General features: G+C 49.8%; 1 protein-coding gene and 1 non-coding gene across 8 annotated transcripts in view; one reads left to right on the top strand and one right to left on the bottom strand.

Annotated features, from left to right (window-relative positions):
* Positions 1–24,464, bottom strand: part of ABCC8 (ATP binding cassette subfamily C member 8) — a 117,178-nt gene that overhangs the window by 90,631 nt on the left and 2,083 nt on the right. For all 7 annotated transcript variants that reach the window (XM_029061019.2, XM_029061014.2, XM_039911373.1 and 4 more), the window contains exons 2-6: positions 22,716–22,857; positions 14,401–14,522; positions 6,504–6,670; positions 4,730–4,972; positions 1,008–1,196 (exon numbers count right to left, since the gene is read on the bottom strand). In XM_029061019.2, coding sequence (XP_028916852.1) covers positions 1,008–1,196; positions 4,730–4,972; positions 6,504–6,670; positions 14,401–14,522; positions 22,716–22,857 — 863 coding nt within the window. The remainder of the gene's footprint in view (positions 1–1,007; positions 1,197–4,729; positions 4,973–6,503; positions 6,671–14,400; positions 14,523–22,715; positions 22,858–24,464) is intronic.
* LOC114810414 lies at positions 15,728–15,865 on the top strand. Its single transcript, XR_003758114.1, has one exon. It is a non-coding gene; the product is annotated as a small nucleolar RNA SNORA7 (small nucleolar RNA).

Below are 24,464 nucleotides of genomic sequence, written 5' to 3'. Positions count from 1 at the left end.
TTCATTCAATAGTATTTATTGAGCGCTTACTATGTGCAGAGCACTGTACTAAGCGCTTGGGATGAACAAGTCGGCAACAGATAGAGACGGTCCCTGCCGTTTGACGGGCTTACGGTCTAATCGGGGGAGACGGACAGACGAGAACAATGGCACTAAACAGCGTCGAGGGGAAGAACATCTCGTAAAAACCGATGGCGACTAAATAGAATCGAGGCGATGTACAATTCATTAACAAAATAAATAGGGTAACGAAAATATATACAGTTGAGCGGACGAGTACAGTGCTGTGGGGATGGGAAGGGAGAGGTCATTCATTCAGTAGTATTTATTGAGCGCTTACTACGTGCAGAGCATCGTACCGAGCACTTGGAATGTACAAATCGGCAACAGATAGAGACAGTCCCTGCCCTTTGACGGGACAGGGAACCCGATTTGCTTATATCCATCCCAGCGCATAGTACAGTATCGGAGACCTAGTAAGCACTTAACAAATACCATTATTATTATTATGATTAGGAATCTCAGATGCCTGCTGGTTCTTGAGAAGGAGTTGCCTTCTCTCTTTGTCCTGACTGACGATCGGAGGCTGATATCTCCACGGGACTCCCCCCGACCGCCGTCTATGCCGAGATGGGGAGGAGGGTGTATTCCACTGGATCGAGATTGTAAACTGGGACTGAAAATTTCTTGAGGGCAGGGATTCTACCTACCAACTGTACTTTATTCTCCCAAGTTCTTAGACTGTAAGCTGGCTGTGAGCGGGGAACGTGTTACCCAACTCGCTGTATTCTCTCGAGCGCCTAATGCTTCTTAGTATCAATCAGTGGTATTTATTGAGTGCCTACTGTGTGCAGAGCACTGTACTAAGCGTTCGGGAAACAGACACATTCCCTGCCCACAACGGGCTTATAGTCTAGATGGGAGACACATGAATATAGACAAATAAATTACAGATATGGATGTAAGTGCTGTGGGGCGAGGGTGCGGAGGTGAATAAACGGTGGTACCTGGGGCTGGACGATCTTGTTTTCCTTCCCGAGGTGGTGGACGATCCCGAGGATGCACAGGGGTCCGGCGAAGCCCAGTAGGTCGGCCAGGATCCGGAACGTGCTGCTGAGGACCAGGCGCCGCCCGAAGGCACAGCCTAGGGCGCACCAGATGGCCTTGGAGCCCTGCCAGTCCAGAGACCCTTTGCTCTGCCCAAGAGAGACACCAGGAGAATAATAATAAATAATGTTGGTATTTGTTAAGCGCTTACTATGTGCAGAGCACCGTTCTAAGCGCTGGGGGAGATACGGGGTCATCGGGTCGTCCCACGTGAGGCTCACGGTTAATCCCCATTTTACAGAGGAGGGAACTGAGGCCCAGAGAAGTGAAGTGACTCGCCCACAGTCACCCAGCCGACAAGTGGCAGAGCCGGGAGTCGAACCCATGACCTCTGACTCCGAAGCCCAGGCTCTTTCCACTGAGCCACGCAGAGTGCTCAGTCCCCCATTGAGTCTTCAGGGGCCTGGTCGGGGGTGGAGGGGGCAGGGAAAAGGGAGGTGCTCCCTTGGGGTCACTGTTCGCCTGGGATACTTCGCCCTTCCTCCCCTTCCCCAGCCCACCCTGACGACCCTCAACCCCTTCAGATCACTGGGGGTAAGCATATTTCTTCGGCCGTAAAGATTCATTCATGCATTATTATTATCACGCTTATTGGATGGTAAGCTCTTTGACGGTGGTAGCCATGCTCTTATAGAGAAGCAGCGTGGCTCAGTGGAAAGATCACGGGCTTGGGAGTCAGAGATCATGGGTTCAAATCCCGGCTCTGCCACTTGTCAGCTGTGTGACTTTGGGCAAGTCACTTAACTTCTCTGTGCCTCAGTTACCTCAACTGTAAAATGGGGATTAAGACTGTGAGCCCCAAGTGGGACAACCTGATCACCTTGTATCCTCTCCAGCGCTTAGAACAGTGCTTTGCACATAGTAAGCGCTTAACAAATGCCATCATTATTAGTATTTTTTCTCAGACCCGGACCCCGGACGGCTTGGAATTGGGTCCCACTGCCGGAGGCTGTGAAGCGTGTCTGGTGACTGACTGACTGACCTCCAAATCAGTCCTCAACTCCACCCCTCAGACACTGTTCCAATAATAATAAGAATCATTATGGTATTTGTTAAGTGCTCACTATGTGCCAGGCACTGTTTTAAGCGCTGGAGTGGATACAAGCCAATCAGGTTGGACACAGCCCCTGTCTCGCATGAGGTTCACAGTCTCAATCCCCATTTTACAAATGAGGTAACTGAGGCACAAAGAAGTAAAGTGACTTGTCCAAGGTTACACAACAGATAAGTGGTGGAGCTGAGATTAGAACCCATGACCTTCCGATTCCCGGGCCTCTTATTTAATTCTGCTTTCTAGACAGCCGGTAAAGGGCAGAACCACCGTGGTGGGCAGGGAGGTCATTGCAAAGAGAGTACAATGCTTGACACATGTTAAGTACTTAATGAGTACCATGATAATAACCACGAATATTATTACTGGGATGAAGGAGGGTGAGGTTAGGGGGCGGACTCATGTCTCATGTGCTGGAGAGTGAGAAATACACCAAACGGACATTAGTGTGCGTACGAGTGTGCGCGTCTGTGTGTGTGCGCGCACGCGAGCACGCATGCACGTATGTCAGCGTGTGAGATCGCACAGTCCTGTGACCGTGAGACGAGACTGATGAAAGAGACGGGGGGGGACTTGAGAAGGGAAATAACCAGAGCAGCTGGATGGGAAAAGCTACACCGTGTCCAGCTGGCAGAGAAGGGCCATTCTGAAAATTCGAAGTGCGGTCCGCTCAGAATGACCCTCGGCCCCCCGGGGCCCTAACCTTGGCACTTCCCCAGCAGTCTCCCTGTCGTTCCAGCGGCCCGCGGCTCCGATTCTTTCTCCCGAAACCTTGGCCAGGGAGCACACGGTAAGTGCTCAACGGACTACTGACGACGACGATGACGAGCAGAGAAGGGGCGAGGAGGCCAGGTAAGAGTGGGGAAGGGGTCGATGGGCATCCGTGGGTAATAACCCTGAAGGTACGTGGGGCTGCTCTTGTAGCTGAAGCAAGGCAGAGGGGGGACCCAGAATTCAGGAGGAAATTTTCCATTTCCTGCTCTCTGCCCCACATGGATGTCAGAAACCATGAGGCCTGGCCTCCTTACTTGAGCACAGGTGGAGAGAGGAACCACATGTTACTTGAGTGTGAAAGATGCAAAGGAATTACGGTGCTAGAAGCCCAAGTAGTGGCAGGCTGCCTGGAGACTGATCCAGTCAGTCAGTTGTTTTTATTGAGTGCTTACTGTGTGCAGAGAACTGTACTAAGCTCCTGGAAGAGTACAACAATAAACAGATACATTCCCTGCCCACAACAAGCTTACAGTTCAGCGGATGACCCGGCTGTGCCTGCAGTGAGTGGGGAGAGCCCGGGTCGAGGGGTGTGGGGGACTCACTGGCCAATGGGGAGGAGGAGCGGGGGAGAGAAAACGCTGAGAAATCTCCTCAGATGCTCTAACATAGTCTGAGCACCCGCACCTATTTTCAAGCTGAACCGTGAGTACCTTCTGTTCAAATCACCTCCAAACTGTAAGCTCGCTGTGGGCAGGGAATGTGTCCGCCAATTCCGTTATATTGTTTTTATTGTACCCTCCCAAGGGCTTAGTACGGTGCTCTGAATATAGTAAGTGCTCAAGAAATACGATTGACATCATCAAAGGAATCACCCTCCTTTTACCCTCTCCAAGAGGCCCACAAGACCACTTTTCTATCTTGGCAGAGAACTTCCCTCCTGAGATATTTAATAATAATAATAACTGTGGTATTTGTTAAGTGCTTACTTTGTGCCAGGCACTGAACTAAGCGCTGGGGTGGATACAACCAAATCAGGTTGGACACAGTCCCTGTCCCATGTGGGACTCACAGTCTCAATCCCCATTTTACAGATGAGGTGACTGAGGCACAGAAAAGTGAAATGACTTGCCCAAGGTCACCCAGCAGATAAGTGGCAGAGCCGGGATTAGTACCCATGACTTCCTGACTCCCAGACCCGAGCTCTACCCACTTTGCCATGCTGCTTCTAATATTTTGTAATATTTCTGTATTTTATAATATTTCTAATATTTATTTCTATTTATATTTCTAATACGTACTTATATTTTATCCACACCAACCCGTACCGAGCATCTTCTTTCTGTATCGGGTATGGGGAAGAGGGCAACACGCCTGTTGATCGGTATCAACTGGAAGTGACTTAATAACACTCTCCCGACCCCCTCCCAGCCCTCTGGATGGATCGGATCCATTCGTTCATTCAACCGTATTTATCGAGCGCTTGGATAATAAGAATAATAATGTTGGTATTCGTTAAGCGCTTACTACGTGCCGAGCACCGTTCTAAGATACGGGGTAATGAGGTCGTCCCACGTGAGGCTCACAGTTAATCCCCATTTTCCAGACGAGGGAACTGAGGCGCAGAGAAGCGAAGTGACTCGCCCACAGTCACACAGCTGACAAGTGGCAGAGATCGGGATTCGAACCCATGACCTCTGACTCCCAAGCCCAGGCTCTTTCCACTGAGCCACGCGGCTTCTGGCAGGGTAGACGGACACGATTCAGCGAATCATGGCGGTCGCTTCATCCTTCTAGTGCCGCGTCAAACGAGGGACTTGGGGAGTCCCTGAGGCGGAGGGGAAAGGGCCCGGTGCCTACCTTGTGTGCTTCAAAAACCGCGTTCAGGAGCGTGTAGTTGGTAAGGGCCCTCATGGCGATGGGCAGCTTCCCGATGGCTTTCAGGTCGATGGGCTTCTTGTGGGCCGTCTTGATGAACGTGTTCATCCACCAATAGGTCCCTTTGGAGAGCAGGTTGACGAAGGGCTGGAGAAATCGCACGCCCAGGTCCTGCAGGTCTTCAGGCGGCTTCACCTCTTTGGGGTGTTTGAAGAAGACGTATCTCTAGAGTCACACGCACATACACGCACACGGCGAAGCCCAGTGGTCAACCTCAGGATCCCTAGGTTGTAAAGTCCACTCCGACCCTTCCCCCTCTAGACTGTAAGCTTGTGGAGGGCAGGGAATTATTATTATTATTATTATTATTAGGAGTGCATCTGTTATACTGCTGTGTTGTACTCTCCCAAGAGCTTAGTACAGTGCCCTGCACATAGTAAGCACTCAATAAATAGGACCGATCGATCCCTCAGCCTATCAGCGGACCTGTGCCGAACGCCCCTCGGTCAGGGAGGGGCAGGGAAGGGGCTGGGGAAGAGACTAGGGAAGGAGACTCAATCACCCGGACTAGCATCTCTCCCTTCTCCCAGCAGGTAAGTCCTCTCAATGTCTAGCTTAAATCCCGCCTGCTGCGACAGAATGGGGCACACAAATCCAGTCAGTGTTTCCTCCTTCTCCAGTCCCCGTGACTGAGCGACTTCCTGAGGGACAGCAGATGCGAAGGAAAAAAACCGCCTGCCTGGAAGAGTGGGGAAATCTGTACCTCCCTTATGCCCCCTCCAAGAGCAGTTCATTTCCTCTTCTCCCCCTCCCTCTGGCGTCACCCTGACTTGCTCCCTTAATTCTTCCCCCCTCCCGGGCCCACACCACTTATGGACCCATCCGTAATTTATTGGGTTATATTAACGTCTGTCTCCCCCTCTAGACCGTAAGCTCATTGTGGGCAGGGAATGTATCTGTTTATTGCTATATTTTACTCTCCCAAGTACTTAGTACAGTGCTCTGCACACAGTAAATGCTCAATAAATACGACTGAATGAACGGACTTGTCCAGACACTTCTGCGATCTGTTCTGTTACTGATTGTGGTTTGCAATCTGTTGTTACTGTTGTCACCCCGACCTAGATTGTGAGCCCCCTGCGGGATAGGGTCTGTGCCTGATCTGTTATATTGGGAGTGACCCGAGCACTTAGCCCAGTGCTTGGCACATAGTAAGCACTTTTAGATACCATCATGGAGATAAAGCGTGGCTCAGTGGAACGAGCACGAGCTTGGGGGTCGGAGGCCATGGGTTCGGATCCCGGCTCTGTCACTTGTCGGCTGGGTGACTGTGGGCAAGACACTTCTCTGCGTCTCAGTTCCCTCATCTGTAAAATGGGGACGAAGACTGTGAGCCTCACGTGGGACAACCTGATTGCCCTGTATCTACCCCAGCGCTCAGAACAGCGCTCGGCACATAGTAAGCGCTTAACAAATACTGACGCTATTATTATTATAAAGCGACCGGGGAGGGAGGGGACAGGGTGGGCATTTTGAGTAAGATGGCGACTAAGATACTCCCGGGGGAGTAGCCTAGGGGGGTGGGAGGGATTGACAGATGGAGGGACAGGACTACAGGGCTCCCACCCCCTCCAGTCCCCCAACCCCACGGCAGCAAAGGCCCACGGTCCGCCCGATGGGAACCTTCCCCGGGAGTCTGGATTTCGGTCTGACCTAAATAGAGAGGGCGGAAGGAAGCTGCCCCAGACCGGCTCACCCTGACTCTGATGACGTTGACCTCCACGGCCAACAGCAGCCCGTACAGAACCATCAGCAGCCCCGTCAGGCAGAAGCGCAGCTGAGACAGCCCGATGGCATTGTCGTAGAACTTGACAAACTTGATGGTCTTGGTGATGAAGGCTAAGGTCCAGTAGACCAGCAAGGCTGGGGAGGGGAACAACGGATACGTGAGAAGCAGCACGGTGTGTGAGGAGCAGCATGGCGTAGCGGACGGAACACGGGCCTGGGAGTCAGAAAGATGTGGGTTCTAATCCTGGCTCTGCCACTTGTCTGCTATGTGACCTTGGGCAAGTCACTTCACTTCTCAAGCAGCGTGGCTCAGTGGAAAAAAAAATGTTGGTATCTGTTAAGCGCTTACTATGTGCCGAGCTCTGTTCTAAGCGCTGAGGTAGACACAGGGGAATCAGGTTGTCCCACCTGGGGCTCACAGTCTTCATCCCCATTTTACAGATGAGGGAACTAGGCGCAGAGAAGTGAAGTGACTTGCCCAGTCACACCGCTGACAAGTGGCAGAGCCGGGATTCAAACCCATCACCTCTGACTCCAAAGCCCGTGCTCTTTCCACTGAGCCACGCTGCTTCTCTAGCCCCGCTGCTTCTCTAAAGAGCCTGGGCTTCGGAGTCAGACGTCATGGGTTCGACTGTGACTGAACAGCTATATCAAGAATTCAGTGGTATTTATTGAGTGCTTACTGTATGCAGAACACTGTACTAAGTACTTTTAATACGTTCGTCCCCTAGATTCTATTTATTGCTATTGTTCCCGTTTGTCCATCTCCCCCGATTAGACTGTAAACCCGTCAGAGGGCAGGGACTGTCTCTATCTGTTACCGATTTGTACATTCCAAGCGCTTAGTACAGTGCTCTGCACATAGTAAGTGCTCAATAAATACTATTGAATGAATGAGTGAATGAGAGTGCAATACTTCAGAGTTGGTAGATATGTGCCCTGTCCACAATGATCTTACAGTCCAGAAGGGGAGTCCTAAATCAGCCCTTGAAGGGCAGGAACCATGTCTACTTATTCAGTTGGTCAGAATATAAGTTCTTTAAAGTCAAGGGGCAGGTCCAATTTCTACCAAGGATCCTGAGTGACCAGTACACTGTTCTACTCCCTAAGGTGCATCTGTTTGGGGAACTGAGAAGCAGCATGACAGAGCACGGGCTTGGGAGTCAGAAGGTCATAGGTTCTAATCCCAGCTCCATCCTTGTCTGTTGTGTGACCTTGGGCAAGTCATTTCACTTCTCTGTGCCTCAGTTACCTCATCTGGAAGATGGGGATTGAGACTGTGAGCCCCACGTGGGACAAGGACTGGATTTGCTTATAACCACTCCAGCGCTTAGTACAGTGCCTGGCACAGAGTAAGCACTTAGCGAATGCCATTAAAAAAAAACAAAACGAAGGATAAATAATTCTGTTAATCAGCGCTTTCATTTCTTTTTTTTCAGGCCCTTTGGTCTTCCCCAGGGCATTCTACTTTGGGAATTTGCTGGTTGCAGCATTGTTGAAATGACCAACATGAGAGTCAGCCTGTGTTCCTCGACTTTATTATTATTATTATCAAGTCCCGTCGAGTCATTTCCGACTCAGAGCAACTCTACGGATGTATTTTCTCCGGAATGTCCTATCTTCTGCCACGATCCGCAACCTTTCTAATGGTTCTTCTTCTATCGTTGTTATGGTCTCTATCCATCCAGCTGCTGGTCTGCCTCTTCCACGTTTTCCCTGGACTTTGGCTATCACTAGTATTTTCTCCAGAGAACAAGTCCTCCTGATTATGTGTCCAAAATACGCTAATCCAAGTTGAGTCATTTGGCCTTCTAAAAACCACTTTGGCTTAATTTGCTTAACTTTACTTTCTCTGAAAACTGTGAGCCAGGACCAACTGGCCAAAAAGAGCCCTTAGAAACCACATGAATCTCCTGCCCTTAGCCTGAAATTATGTGGAGAGTACAGCAAACCACAAGTACACAGTGTTCAATTTAGCCAGAGCAAAAAAATGGCTCTGTCCCCAGACTACAGGGAACTTCTATTATTAATTATTATTAATAATACTGTGGTATTTGCTAAGCTCTTACTATATGACAAGCACTCAGCTCAGTGCTGGGGTAGATTCAAGGGAAGCAACATGGAGTAGTGGATAGAGCACAGGCCCGGGATTCAAAAGGTCGCGTGTTCTCATCCCAGCTCTACCACTGGTCTGCTGTGTGACCCTGGTCAAGCCACTTCACTTCTCCTTGCCTCAGTTACCTCATCTGTAAAATGGAGATCGAGACTGTGAGCCTAACGTGAGACAGGGGCTGTGTCCAACCTGATTTGCTTGTATCCACCCCAGCCTGGCACATAATAAACACTTAACAAATACCACAGTTATTACTCTAGACTAAGCTCATAGTGGGCAGGGAAAATGTCTGCTTATTGTTGTATTGTGCTCTCCCAAGCACTTAGTACAGTGCTCTGCACACACTAAGCGCTCAATAAATATGGTTGAATGAATGAATCAAACTAGACACAAACCCTGTCTCACCTAGGGCACATAATCTAAGAGGGAGGGAGAGCAGATATCAAATCCCCATTTTACAGATGAGAAACCTGAAATCCAGAGAAATGAAGTGACCTACTCAAAGTCACACATCAGGACAGCTCCATCTGGATGTCCGTCCCGCCAACTAAAACTCAACATGTCCAAGACTGAGCTCCTTATCTTCCCTCCCACAGCCTGGCCTCTCCCTGACTTCCCTGTCACTGTGGACGGCACGACCATCCTTCCCGTCTCACAGGCCCGCAACCTCGGTGTCATCCGTGACTCTGCTCTGTCATTCACACCACACATCCAATCCGTCACCAAAACCTGCCAGTCTCACCTTCACAATATCGCCAAGATCCACCCTTTCCTCTCCATCCAAACTGCTACCTTGCTGGTACAAGCTGTCATAATATCCCGACTGGATTATCGATTCGGCCTCCTCTCTGATCTCCCATCCTCCTGTCTCTCTCCGCTCCAGTCTATTCTTCATTCCACCGCCCGGATCATCTTTTTACAGAAATGCTCGGGGCGTGTCACTCTCCTCCTCAAAAACCTTCAGTGGTTGCATATCAACCTTTGCAAAAAACAGAAACTCCTCAGTCTTGGCTACAAAGCTCTCCATCACGTTGCCCCCTCCTACCTCACCTCCCTTCTCTCCTTCTACAGCGCGCCCCGCACGCTCCGCTCCTCCGCTGCTACCTCTTCACGGTCCCTCGTTTGCGCCTGTCCCGCCGTCGACCCCTGGCTCACGACCTACCGCTGATCTGGAATGCCCTCCCTCCTCACATCCACCAAACTAACTCTCTTTTCCCCTTCAAAGCCCTACTGAGAGCCCCCCTCCTCCAGGAGGCCTTCCCAGACTGAGCCTTCCCTTTCTCTCTGCTCCTCCTCACCTCCCCATTCCCCATTCCCCCTTCCCCTCCCCACAGCACTTGTGCATATTTGTATATATTACTTATTACTCTATTTATTTTGTTAATGATGTGCACATATCTATGATTCTATTTATCTTGATGATATTGATGCCAGACGACTTGTTTTGCTTTGTTGTCTGTCACCCCTGTTTAGACTGTGAGCCTATTGTCGGGCAGGGATGGTCTCTACCTGTTGCCGAATTGTACATTCCAAGCTCTTAGTACAGTGCTCTGCACATAGTAAGCGCTCAATAAATACGATTGAATGAATGAATGAATGAAGCGGCGGAGCCGGGATTAGAAGCTGGGTCTCCTGACTCCCAGTCCTGTGCTCGCCCCGTGAGGCCCCGCTGCTTTGCCTTTGGCCCCATCCTCGAGGCCAGCCTGGATCTCAGCGGCACGGGACCCCGGGAGGCATGCGGCGAGGGGCAGGAACAGAAACGTACTCCTGGACCACCAGCTCTCCCCACGCCGGCCCCACCTGCCCGAGACCTTCTCGGAATTAAGCCGAGGAACGCCCGGGACTTAAAACGAGTTCTGACATTAACCTGACCTCTGAGCCCCAACACGTGGCTGGTGATCGGGTTCCAGAGCCAGGCTGGAGCAGGCGAGCCGCCCGGACTCTCCGATTCCAGGCCCTGGTGAGCTAGGGTGGAACGAGATGTTGGGCTCGAATCACAGCCTGGGAAGCAGTGGGGTGGGAGAGAGAGAGGGGGCCATCGGGGCCTATGCTCCCTCCATATAGATTTCCTTCATCCATTTCCTTGAGAAGCAGTGGGTAGAGCACAGGGCTGAGAGTCAAAAGGTCAGGGGTTCTAATCCCAGCTCCACCACTTGTCTGCTGTGTGACCTACGGCAAGTCACTTCACTTCTCTGGGCCTCAGTTACCTCATCTGTAAAACCTGGATGGAGACTGTGAGCCCCGCACGAGACAGGGACGGTGTCCAACCCGATTTGCTTGTATCCATCCCAGAGCTTAGTTCAGTGCCTGGCACATAGTAAGCTCTGAACAAATACTACGATGATTATTATTATTTAGCCCATTCCGCCAAGGAGACCGAATTTAAGTTAGGGGTTAATGACTGAGGGGTTTTATCTAGGATTTTTCTCTCGCCAGGTTCAGGGAAGGGAAAGGGTGTCTAGACTATTCTGTGGGCAGCAGCTGGGAGCAGCCCTGACTGATGACATCTCTGGGCCCTGAGGGAGGAAGGGAAGGAAGGAGGAAGATCATATGAGAAGAGGAGGGCAGACGGGGATTCGGCTCCAGAGTCCACTCAAGCTTCCCTCTGCCTCTGTCCGGAGATCAGATCCTCCTGCTCCTCCGGAGAGAGGCAAGAAAGAGTCAGTGTCTCGCCTTGGCCGTAATAATAATAATTATGATAATGTTGGTATTTGTTAAGCACTTACTCTGTGCAGAGCACTGTTCTAAGCGCTGGGGTCTTAGACACAGGGGAATCAGGTTGTCTCACGTGGGGTTCACAGTCTTAATCCCCATTTTACAGATGAGGTAATTGAGACACAGAGAATTTTAGTGACTTGCCCACAGTCCCACAGCTGACAAGTGGCAGAGCCGGGATTCGAACCCATGACCTCTGACTCCAAAGCCTGTGCTCTTTCCACTGAGCCACGCTGCTTCTCCATATCACTGTATCACGGTCAGTGATCACTGTATCAGTGCCGTATCACTGTCGGGTTTGCCATAAGCAGGTTGTGGGCAGGGAATATGTCTGTTTATTGTTGTATTGTGCTCTCCGAAGTGTTTAGTACAGTGTTCTGCATACAGTAAGTGCTCAATAACTACAATTGAACAAATAAATCGACACTGACAATGTCTTTGATTATAAGCTCTTTGTGAGAAGAAATTGCATCTCCTTCAGCGTGAACTGGTGGAAAGAATCCAGCCAAAGAATTGGGAGAGTTAGGTTCACTTGCAGTCAATCGATCAAACGTACTGATTGAGCACTTACTGTGAGCAGAGCACTGTATAAATAATAAGAAGAAGAATAATGGTACTTGTTAAGCGCTTACTATGTGCCAAGCACTGTTCTAAGCGCTGGGATAAATACACGGTAATGAGGTTGTCCCACTTGGGGCTCACAGTCTTAATCCCCATTTTACAGATGAGGTAACTGAGGCACAGAGAAGCTAAGTGACTTGTCCAAAGTCACACAACCGACAAGTGGCGGAGTCAGGATTAGAACCCACGACCTCTGACTCCCAAGCCCGGGCTTTTCCACTAAGCCATGCTGCCTCTCTGTATAAAGTGCTTGAGACAGTACAACAGAGTAAAATAACCGTATTTGGAATTTATGTCACCGGTAGTATTTATCGAGCCGTTACTGTGTGCAGAGCACTGCACTACACACTTGGGAGAGAGCAGTACAACAGAATGGGCAGAAATGTTCCCCGCCATAGTGAGTTTCCAGTTTAGAGTGGGAGGCAGACATATTAGTATAAATCAATAATTCATAATAAATAACAACACATTTCTTCTGAGGAACACTTGTCAGAGAATAATAATAACTGTGGTATTTTTTAAGTGTTTACTATGTACCAGGCACTCTTCTAAGTGCTGGGGTAGATACGAGATAATCGCATTGGACAGAGTTCCTGTTCATTCATTCATTCAATTCAATAGTATTTATTGAGCGCTTACTATGTGCAGAGCACTGTACTAAGCGCTTGGGATGAACAAGTCGGCAACAGATAGAGACGGTCCCTGCCGTTTGACGGGCTTACGGTCTAATCAGGGGAGACGGACAGACAAGAACAATGGCAATACGTGGGCCGCACAGGTCTTAATCCCCATTTTACAGAGGAGGGACCTGAGGCCCGGAAAATTGAAGTGGCTTGCCCAAGGTCACACAACAAACGAGTGGTGGGGCTGGGATTAGAATCCACATCCTTCTGATTCCCACTAGTGAAAGAACCCAGCCTGCAAGGTTTTTGGGTCGACTTCAACGTAGCCACTTCTCGCTAGGCCAGGCTGCTTAGTTTTACAATGAGCAGGAGAACTGGGTGCACATAATAATAATGTTGGTATTTGTTAAGCGCTTACTATGTGCAGAGCACTGTTCTAAGCGCTGGGGTAGATACAGGGCAATCAGGTTGTCCCATATGAGGCTCACCATCTTAATCCTCATTTTACAGATGAGGTAACTGAGGCACAAAGAAGTTAAGTGACTTGCCCACAGTCATACAGCTGACAAGTGGCGGAGCTGGGATTCGAACCTATGACCTCTGACTCCCAAGCCCGTGCTCTTTCCACTGAGCCACGCTGCTTCTCTTATCATAATGGTATTTGTTCAGCGCTTACTATGTGCCAAGCACTGTACCAGAGTACAATACAAGAGTTGGTAGAAACCTTCCCTGCCCCCAAGGAACTTACAGTCTAGGGGGAGCTTACATGGAAGGGAACTGGGGGAAAAAAAGAGGGAATACCCAGAGGCTTGGTGTGACTTAATGGAAAGAGCACGAGACTGGGAGTTCTAATCCTGATTCTGCCAGTTACCTGCTGTGTGACCTTGAGCAAATCACTTCACTTCTCTGGGCTATAATTTCCTCATCTGTAAAATGGGGGCTTAATAGCAGTTCTCCGCCCCACCGTCCCCTCGCTGCCCCTAAGATTTTGAGGTCCATTTGGGTGAGGGACTGGATGATCTGATAGAAATGTAAAGACCCCATAATTAGAACGGTGCTTGGCACATAGTAAGCACTGAACAAATACCACAATTACTATTATTATGGTGATTACCCGAGTGGGGCCGGGATACATGGAATCTAGGGACGAAGAGGTGAAGGCACTGCACAAGGAATATAGGCATGAGGGAAGCAGTGTGGGGGAAACAGCATGACCTAGTGGAAGAGTCAAAGGAGCTGGGTTCTAATCCCAGCTCCACCGCTTGTCTGCTGTGTGCCCTGGAGAACATCACTTACCTACTCTGGGTTTAGTTCCCTCATCTGCAAAATGGAAATTCAATACCTGTTCTCCCTCCTACTTTGACTGTGAGCCCCCGTGGGACCTGATTACCTTGTCTCTACCCCGGATTTTAGTGCGGTGCTTGACACATAGTAAGCGCTACAAAAATATTACAGTCATTACGAGAGAATCTGCTCAGACCATCTATACAAGGTGACAATCAGTCATATTTAATGAGCGCTTACGGTGTGCAGAATATTGTACCAAGCGCTTGGGAAAGTACAACATAACAGAGCTGGCAGACATGTTTCCTGCGCACAACAAGCTTACAGTCTAGAGGACAATTCACAGCTGTGTCTGTTTCCAATTCCTTTCCCCCCTTTATTCCTAGATAGTGAGCCCCTCCGGGGCTCAAGGAATGGGTCTAATTCTCCCCTGCGTATTCTACTACTTCTAAATTGTAATGCTACTATCACCCAGCCTCAGCACCAGGTTCAAGAACAGAGAAGCATACCAATCAGGAGCTTGGGAAAATTGGAGGTTTCGATGTTGTGATAGTAGACCACGGAGGTGATGGCGGCCAGGAAGGCCATTCCCGCTGGCATATACAGGTGTAGATGGCGAGAGTTGGTCACCCTGAGAGAGAGAGAGATGATTTAATATGAGGGCTTCTCCCATCAGAAATGAAATCTGAGTCTTGGTTTGGTCACGAAGCTTCAGGATGGAGAGCTTGTGTGGAGGAGTTGATTCGCATGCTAGTGGCTTGCTCACTGCCATTCACACCCTCTTGTCCCTATATGACGTGTTCCCCCTGGGGCAGGGGGTGCAACATGGGAGGCAGGGAGAGACACATGCACCATCCTTTGGGGACAGGATAATATAAAGCAGCACGGGCTAGTGAAAATAGCATGATCCTAGGATTCAGACGACAACCACTTGCCTGCTGTGTGACTTTGGCCAAGTCACAACTTCTCTGAACCTCCATCACCTCATCTATAAAATAGGAATTCAATACCCATTCCTCATCCTACTTAGGCCGTGAGCCCCATGTGTGGCAGGGATGGTGCCTGACCTAATTATCTTGCACCTACCCCAGCACTTACTACAATGCTCAGCACATAGTAAATGCTCAACAAAGACCCAAATGATTATTCTTATCCACATCCAGTTCAGCAGTGCTCGTTAGGCATTACTGTGCTCCAGTAATTTCCTTCTTCTTGTAAACACAGTATCTGATTCCTCATTCTTCATTATTTACTAACCACCACCTGTGTTTAGTGTTTAGTATTTACTGTGTACACAGTAGTATATTAGATAAGTGGAGTGGAAGCCCAAATCCCTGCCCTGGAGAAGCTTACACACTAGCAGGATATCCTTTTAGTGATTTTTCATATTTGACCAAAGTAAAAAGACGGTTTTCTCTCTGGAAAAAACATCATGCTAACCCAGGATTAAAATGCGGCCGGGGGTAAACCACCCCTTTCTCCGTCGTCTCTGGTTTTCTCTTACAAACTGGTCAGGTTGGGTCTGTCTGCTTTTGGACACTGATTTTTTTCCACCTTCGCAGCCAACGTTCCCACAGCATCCGGAAGGGGTTATAATGAAAATGTGGAAATGGCCATTACTGGGTCAGATCAACATTCCATCCAGTCCAGACATTATTTGTGCTAGGGAAGAAGTTGAGGGGGGGAAGGGTGGTTAAAAAGGGCACACCAGCCCCTGACCCAGGAGAAGTGATGTTTCCCTGGGAACCATGAGCTGGGGGTTCAGGAAGAGAGGAGACGTGGAACAGGCTTGAGGGAATTAGTTCAATCCAGGTTTCCTTCTCCTACAGTCAATCTCATCTCTCAGGGTCGCACCCGGAGAGCTTCCAGTCCTCTACCAGTCTCGACTACCTGAGGGAGAGTCAAGCAGAGGCCTACCCATTCCACTCCTAGCTTGAGCAGTAGCTAGAGAGTGGAAAGCAATCCGCTACAAGTCAAAACTCACCTGGGCTTGGCAGCAGCAGCCTGGGAGAGAGAGTCGAGGGCGGAGACTCAAGTTTACTGCGTGGAAGGAGGCAACGCTAAACCACTTCCATATTTTTACCAAGAAAACTCTATGAATATACTACCAGAATGATTGCAGATGGAGGTGGGCCATGCTGGGAGAGATGTGTCCATGGGTCAGAGACAATATGACAGCATAAGACAAGACAATAGATCTATTTTTTTTAATGGTATTTGTTAAGCACATTTACTACATGCTAGTCACTGTTCTAACCATCAGGATAGATAGAAGGTAATAATAGAAACATTAATAGTAATAATAAGTGGCATTTGTTAAGCGCTTACTATGTGTCAGGCACTGTACTCAGTGCTGGGGTGGATACAAGCAAATCGGGTTGGACACAGTCCCTTTCCTACATGGGGCTCATAGTCTTAGTCCCCATTTTACAGAAGAGGAAACTGAGGCCCAGAGAAGTGAAGTGATTTGCCCAAGGTTCCACAGCAGACAACTGTCAGAGTGGGGACTAGAACCCAGGTCCTTCTGTCTCACAGGCCCATGCTCTATCCACTAGGCATGCATTTATTGAATGCTTACTATACTAAGTGCTTGAAGGAGTATAGTACAAGAGAGTAAATAGACAGGATCCCCTGCCCACAAGGAACTGACAGTCCAGTGGCCACAGGATGCTTGGAATCCCTTGGAGAAATCGAACTGTGTCCCACTAGTTCCCATGGAGGCTGAGAACACACATTTAATTGGATGGTCAACGGTAGGTTTCCATAGAACCTTGGCACAGGAAGGAAAATTCAAGGGGCTGTCTGGTCAACCCTCCTGCCTCCAGGCAGATCCAGGGCAGGTGAAATGCCAGTTCTTCTGAAGATGCCCTCCGGGACTGGGGACTCGCACCAGCAACTTGTTCCAGAAGCAAAAAGTCTTCCTTATATGCACTACTGTTACCTTCTGTGTCCATTTCCCTTGCTCGGTCTTCTATGGACTTGGTGAACATTCAGAGATTGGTTTACGATTTACTCTTCATACATTTCATTTGTCACTCTTCATCTCTCTGTTTCTCAAGATACTTAAATCACTGGGATTGAAGCCAGTGAGGGCGACCCAAGTTAACTCGAGTCCGCACACACACAAACACACACACACAAAACACGCACCCACGGGCATTTCTTTATGACTGAGCAGACCCGGCTGTCTCCACGGGGCAGCGGCCAAGCTCATTTATTTCTCTGGGTCTGGGTGGTCAACTGGGCAAACAACGTGGCAGTTGCACAGATGCAAGCAGCAGGTGCATCGTTCCATAAGCAGGTTTCAGGCCAAACAGGTTTAGTGACAGGGTCTGGTAAGTAACTCAGCTCTGGGTCAAGGAACCAAAGACTCCGCTCCTCTCTTCCCACCACTGACCACCTGCCACCATCCATCCCTCCCCTTGCAGTTCGCTCCAGCCTGTCCTCCTCATCTCCCCTCGGAGATGGTTTGGCACTCAGCTACATCCCAGGATGCCAAGTTTAGCAGGGATCTGACAAGGGGCTCCCTCCTCTGCCTCCCCCAAACCCCTCATTCCCCCAATTCAGCCTGGATGGAGCGCCGAGGTCCAGATCTCACTGCCCACCTTAAATCCCCCTGCCCTTTCTTTTCCCCTATCTCTCACTGGTCTGGGGAAATGCAAGACAGAAGGGGCCACCATGGGATTAGGAAATTCCTATAGTTTTTTTTTTTAATGGTATTTGTGAAGCACTTACTATGTTCCAGGTACTGTACTAAGTGCTGAGGTAGATACAAGACAATCAGGTTGGTCCCAATCCCAGTTCCACATGGGGTTCACAGTCTTAATCCCCATTTTAAGGATGAGATACAGATAAGTTAAGTGACTTGCCCAAGATCACACAGCAGACAAGTGGAGGAACCAGCATTAGAACCCAGGTCCCATGACTCCCAGGCCCATGCTCTTTCCACTAAGCCACATAGCTTCTCAGCCAGGTGCATTAAAAAGCCCGAAGCTTCTCCTAGATGGGCCTCTCTTGCCAGTCTCCTCTACAATTCTCACGACCATCGTGAGATTCTTCCAGCTTTATTTCCCTTCCCTCTTTCTCCTTTCTCTTCCTTTTAATAACGTTGGTATCTGTAAAGCGCTTACTATGTGCCGAGCACTGTTCTAAGTGCTGGAAAGGAACTAGCAGAGGCACACGGGTTGTCATGGGCAAAATGGCACCAGTGGTCCAATTCCTGCTTCAGCACCTCCTCCCCCTCCACTGCTTTATCTTTTCCGATGGTTAAAATAGCTTCAGCATAATAATGATTATGGTATGAAGGGGAAGCGTGCCTTCTCCAACACGGTAACTCCACCTTTCCATCTCTCCCGAACCCCCAGTTGATGGGTAGGGTGAGGGGGTACTTGGCAGTGATGGGGACTTCTGTTTCCCTTCCATCGCCCAAATCTCACCCACAGTTGTAACCCCTCAAGGATACGGAGGCATGGCCTCGTGGAAAGAGCATGGGCCTGAGGCTCAGAGGACTTGAGTTCTAAATCCCGGTTCAGCCAATTGCTTGCTGTGTGTGACCTTGGATAAGTCACTTCATTACTGTATGACTCAGTTGCCACATCTCCAACTTGTGAGCACTATGTGGGACAGGGTCTGTGTCCAAACTGATAAACCTGTATCCACCCCAGCACTTAGAACAGTGCTTGACACATAGTATGCATGCATGTGCTTAACAAAACCATAAAATGATAATAATAATAATTACGGTACTTGTTAAGCACTTAATATGTGCCAAGCACTGTTCTAAGCACTGGAAAAATAAACGGCAGCCACTCAGGGATTCGAGGGAAGATCCCTGACTGGATAGAGAGGGCCTACAACAAGAGAGAGTCTTCAGTCAATCGGCTTTAGTCTCCGATTAATCTGGACCGGTCAGAGATTTTCCTTGATAAGGTAATTATGTTATTCACTAACTGCTTTCTATGTGCCAAAAACTGTAGTAAACTCTGCGGTAGATAAAGGATAATCAGATCAGTCAAAGTCCCTGTCCCATGTAGGGCTTACCGTCTAAGGGGGAAGAAAAGGGTTAAAGGGGTAGCAAGGAGTTGCTAGCCTCTCTGGGCAACTGCCATCAGTTAAACATTGCTCAGGTTCGATCACAAGGCAGGGAGGAGAATGAAGTCCCCCTTCAAGACACCTCGTATGCATAATAAGAAGCAAGTGACTTTCAGCCAATCTCTAAAAAACAATGTCAAAATCAATTAGTTGCAGATCTCCTCTGCGTCCGATGAAAACCGAGGCTGCTTCTGTATGAGATGAGTTTTGGTCTCAATTTGTGAATACAAGGCTCTCTCTCCAGGTAGAAGGCACTCGCTTGCCAAATATAAGGTAGGTCCTCCCTTTCTCCTTTCCCAGGGACCAAAGATGAGCAAGAAGGGCCCACTTAGAAATCTAGAATCTTAGAAGCAATCGAAGGATAGAGCACAGGCCTGGGAGTCAGAAGGTTCAAATCCTGGATCCACCATGTATCTGCTCTGAGACCTTGGGCAAGCCACTTCACTATGTGTGCCTCAAGTGCCTCATCTGCAAAATGGGGATTAAGACCGTGAGCCCAGTGCGGTACGGGGACGGTGTCCAACCCGATTTGCCCATATTCCACCTCAGTGCTTGGTACATAGTAAGCGCTTAACAAATACCACAATGATAATTATTAGTAGTAGTAGTACACGAAGCATTTTGGTACAAGGGCTGGATAGGGTGAAGACGAGAGGTTTGAGCAGGGAGATAATAATAATAATAATAATAATGTTGGTATTTGTTAAGCGCTTACTATGTGCCGAGCACTGTTCTAAGCGCTGGGGTAGACATAGGGGAATCAGGTTGTCCCACGTGGGGCTCACAGTCTTGATCCCCATTTTACAGATGAGGGAACTGAGGCACAGAGAAGTTAAGTGACTTGCCCACAGTCACACAGCCGACAAGTGGCAGAGCTGGGATTCGAACTCATGAGCCCTGACTCCAAAGCCCGTGCTCTTTCCACTGAGCCACGCTGCTTCTCCATGGGAGATGGAAGGAGAGAGCTGGGGGGTTGGTGCAAGGCTTCCCAAGTCCGGGATTAGGGTACAAGGAGCTCTTTTATGGGATTACCGAGGCATGGGGGTCTTGGGAAATAAGGAAATGCCCACTGAAAATACAGGGATGAAGTTCTATAACACTGGATGGCTAAACGGCTCGAGATCGAGAGCAGGAAGAGCTATGGGTTTAATCAATTCTGCGTTACTTAGGATGTTGTTTGCGGCTCAGATGAGATGGAAAGCCTCCGGTCGTCCAGGATCCTGCAAGATCAGCACTGACATTCTCACGCGGGTCTGCCAGCTACCAGACGCGATTCACGGGCTCACTTGGACTAAGCCGGGGAGGGGACGTCAAGGGGATCGTGTTTCAGAAGAGCTGAGCAGTTTGGGATGGGGATCCTCCATCCTCGGCTAGGCAGATTTTCTGGTCTATTGCTGTCCTTAGGCCCCGGTGCTGACGCGGGCGGAAAGTGAACACCGCTCTGATTTCCTCCCCCGGCTTCACAAGAAAATTTACAAGGAAAGGAGAATCGGAGCGAGGCAGCTCTAGGTGTGTATTCACGTAAACATCACTTTCTCCCCGTTATGGCCTCACACACACACACACAAATGCCCAACATCCTCACACGCAAACACATCCTCTCCCTTCATTACTGCATAGATCTTCTTATTATGTAACAGAACGCTCTCTGTCCCATTTGGAGAACTGGCTTCGCTTCAGAGAGTTTTCAGAGGCATTGAAAAGAATCAAAGGATCTGAATCAGTCAGACGGTACCCACGACAAACTGTGGGGAAGAGAGGGCTCGTATGCCCGGAAACAGGAAAGCTGGCAGCTGGCACGTCTCTCTAAGCTCAGATGTTATTGAGAGATCATGAGTGACGGCGGGTTGGGGGAGAACCTCTAGGGAGACTTAATCACTGTATATCAACCATTTTTTGGAGGGTGGTCCTCTGCTCCCCATAATCTCTCATCCGTTTTCTGTCCTGTTGGATTCGGAATGGGATGGAGGAAAGGGCAAGCAGTGTGGCCTAGTGGAAAGAGCATGGGCCTGAGAGTCCGAGGACCTGGGTTCAAATCCCAGCTCCACCACTCATCTGCTGCGTGACCCTGGACAAGTCACTTAAGTGCTCTGGGTCTCGGTTACCTCATCTGGAAAATGGGGATTTAGATTGCGAGCCCTAACCAGGACAGGGACTGTGTCCAACCCGATTATGTCATATCTACCCTAGTGCTTAGTACATTGCCGGGAACATAGTAATCACTTTACAGATACTGTAAAAAAAGGGAGACTGGCAGAGGGCAGGGAAAGGGAGATGGAAAAGTGGTTGGATGGGGTACGGTTGGATCTTGGTCTGAGCCTGGGATATCAGGAAGCAACTCCCGTCCTGAGAGGGCTTCGCAATTATTCAGCTGGGAGATTTGGTCTCAAGCTTGACTTCTCTGTTTCACCCTATCAAGTTCTGTTTCCTTCTCTGTTTCCCATCAAGTAGGGTGATAGGAGCCCCACCTGGGACAGGGACTGTGTCCAACACAATTTGCTTATATCCACTCCAGTGCTTAGTACAGTGCTTAGCACATGGTAAGCGTTTAACAAATACCACAGTTCTTACTATAAGAGGGGAAGGACTACTCTGTCCCAGTGTGGGCTGAAGACCCTCAGAGGGAATAAGAGTGTGTGTGTGTGTGTGTGTGTGTGTGTGTGTGTGTGTGTAGGATTCATAAAGTTTCCACTGTCTCAGCAATGAGGAAGATGTGTCATGATGGTTGGCCCTGCTATTTAACCGATAAGTAATAATAATAATTATCATTATGGCATTTGTAAAGTGCTTACTACGTGTCAAGCACTGTTCTAAGTGCCGGGGCAGATACAAGTCAATCAGGTCGGACACAGTTCCCATCCCACATGGGGCTCACACTCTTATCCTATTTCCCAGATGAGGTAACTGAGGCACAGAGAAGTGATGTGACTTGCCTAAGGTCACACAGCGGACGGGTGGCAGAGCCGGGATTAGAACCCAGTAAACAGGCCCCACGCTTGCCCAGGGATAGAGGAGCGTCAGCTGCGGCAGCCGGGGCTCCTGCCTGGGAAGTCTTCGATCCACGCTATAGTTTTCCCTAGTTTTCTCCAAGCTGCGATCACCAACATAGGGCCCAAAGTGATATTTACCAAAAATGCCGGAGAAGCCTTAGCCGATCCCTTTGGGTGACAGAGCCATAGCGCGGCCGCACAGAAAACTGCCAGGCACCGCAAACATCGAACACGTCACCACAACAAGTGACAGTCTTTTTGTGCACGTAACGTGGCCGGACCTCTGGGTCCCACATACGGCTTTTCAGTCACACGCACACACGCTCCCAGAGGAACTCTGCCGTCAGTGGCGTCTTTTCGATGAGCTCTAGCTGCACAGTATAGCTGTGTATAGCTAGAAGGCTCCCGACATGTTCCGGCAGCAAGGGAAGAGCAGGGTCTCAATCCCACCCGGCTCCAGGCTCCTCGGTCCGGACGATCCAGCGACCAACCATAAAAAAAGCTCAAATTAAAGCCCAGATTCGAGTGAGTCTACCCGCTGTGACCGGTCCCAGGCCGGGCCTCCACCCGCAAGTCTGGGTGACGGGCACGGGGGGGAGAACGAGTCCGTCGGATACGTCCGGTGACCGGTCGGGAACGTGAGGAGGGGATCGGACTCAGAGGTGTCCCGGGGCCCTCCCCTCCTATATCCCGACTCGCTAAAATTAGCCCACGTTATCAGGAGGAGCTCAGTGACCACTTACCCATCAGACAGAATGCCCTCGGCTATCTCGCACACCAGGACAAACAGCAGGATGAAGGTCAGTATCCAGCGTAGGTTGTGGCCGGGGAAATGGAGCCACGTGCTGTGATGAATGTGAACTTTCGAACTCTGACTGCCCCAGCCTGGAGGGGGAACCAAAAGGACTGTGAGAGTGTGTTTGGGGTAATGACGACCACCTACATAGCTCTTGTGTGTGTATGTGTGCATGCGTGTGTTTTAATGGTTTCTGTTCAGTGCTAACTTCACGCCGATTACACTGTAAGCCCGTCGATGGGCGGGGATCGTCTCTATCTGTTGCCGAGTCGTCCATTCCAAGCGCTTAGTACGGTGCTCTGCACATAGTAAGCGCTCAATAAATACTAGTGAATGAATGTCAGGCCCGTTCCTCGGGTAGATACAAGCTAATCAGATTGGACAGTAGACACAAGTTAATCAGATTGGACACTGTCCATGTCTCATATGGGGCTCGCAGTCCTAATCCCCATTTTACAGATGAGGAAACTGAGGCCCAGAGATGATAAGTGACTTGCCCAAGGTAACACAGCAGACAAATAGAGCTGGAATTAGTTTCCCAGCTTCTGGACCGAGGGTCAGTGTGGACTGCAGCCTTGCTCCCAGATCGAGGGTCAGCGCAGGCCACAGCCCCGCTCCCAGACCTTGCTCCCGGGCCTGTGCTCTTTCCACTAGGCCACGCTGTGTGTGAGAGCATTAAGTATAAAGGTGGGTATAAAACTCAAATACATGAATGTATCTTGGAGGCATGCACATGGGAGTTTACACGGTATGTGGGTGTAGGCATGGATGAGTTCAGTATCAGTGAATGAGCACATATGTATTCGGAACAGATACATGTGTAATCACTACGTATTTGTGGACTCTTTCGGGAAGTGAAGAAACAAGTGTACAGACACTGACACTCAATCTCAGCTGGCCCCGAAACATTCCCAATTGCATTTAAAACAGGCATAAGGTCGGCCCAGAACCGAGAGAGTGTTGAGAGTGGCTCTTTTCTCTTGGTAACGAGTCCCGGGCTGGGCGGGGAAGGGTTGGGGCGTTAAGAAGTTGGATAGGGTTGACCTAGAGTTGGAAAGTGTAGGGCTAAGGCAGGTGCTAACTGGGTAGATTGGGCACTCAGATTGGAGACCCGGGCAGGTGAACGTAGAGGCCAAATTTGGGCTTGTCGGAGCGGGGCAATCGCGGGGAGGATCCCTTGCCTGGCAGGATCTCGCTGAGCGGCAGTGGCTTCCGAGCCCACTGGGCCCCAAAAGAGAGACTAGAGCTAGGAGCGTTCTGGCCCCGGGCGCAGGAGCAGGACTCTGGCCCATGCTGGCCCTGGGCCTGGGGAGCAGGGCCATGGCCTGCACTGACCTTAGGTAACCATAATAATAATAATAATGTTGGTATCTGTTGAGCGCTTACTATGTGCAGAGCACTGTTCTAAGCCCTGGGGTAGATACAAGGTAATCAGGTCGTCCCACGTGAGGCTCACAGTTAATCCCCATTTTACAGATGAGAGAATTGAGGCACAGAGCAGTTAAGTGACTTGCCCACAGTCACGCAGCTGACAAATAGCAGAGATGGGTTCGAACCCATGACCTCTGCCTCCCAAGACCAGGCTCTTTCCACTGAGCCACGCTGCTTAGGTCTGGGAGCAGGGCTGTGGCCTTGCCGACTCTGGGCCCAAGAAGCACAGCAGTGACCAGTGCTGACCCTCGGTCTAGGGAGCGGG

This window comes from Ornithorhynchus anatinus, chromosome 3, assembly GCF_004115215.2.
Source record: "Ornithorhynchus anatinus isolate Pmale09 chromosome 3, mOrnAna1.pri.v4, whole genome shotgun sequence".
Classification (NCBI taxonomy): domain Eukaryota; kingdom Metazoa; phylum Chordata; class Mammalia; order Monotremata; family Ornithorhynchidae; genus Ornithorhynchus; species Ornithorhynchus anatinus.
The sequence above is the reverse complement of the archived record's forward strand: the minus strand, read 5'-3'. Positions and strand labels throughout refer to the sequence as shown.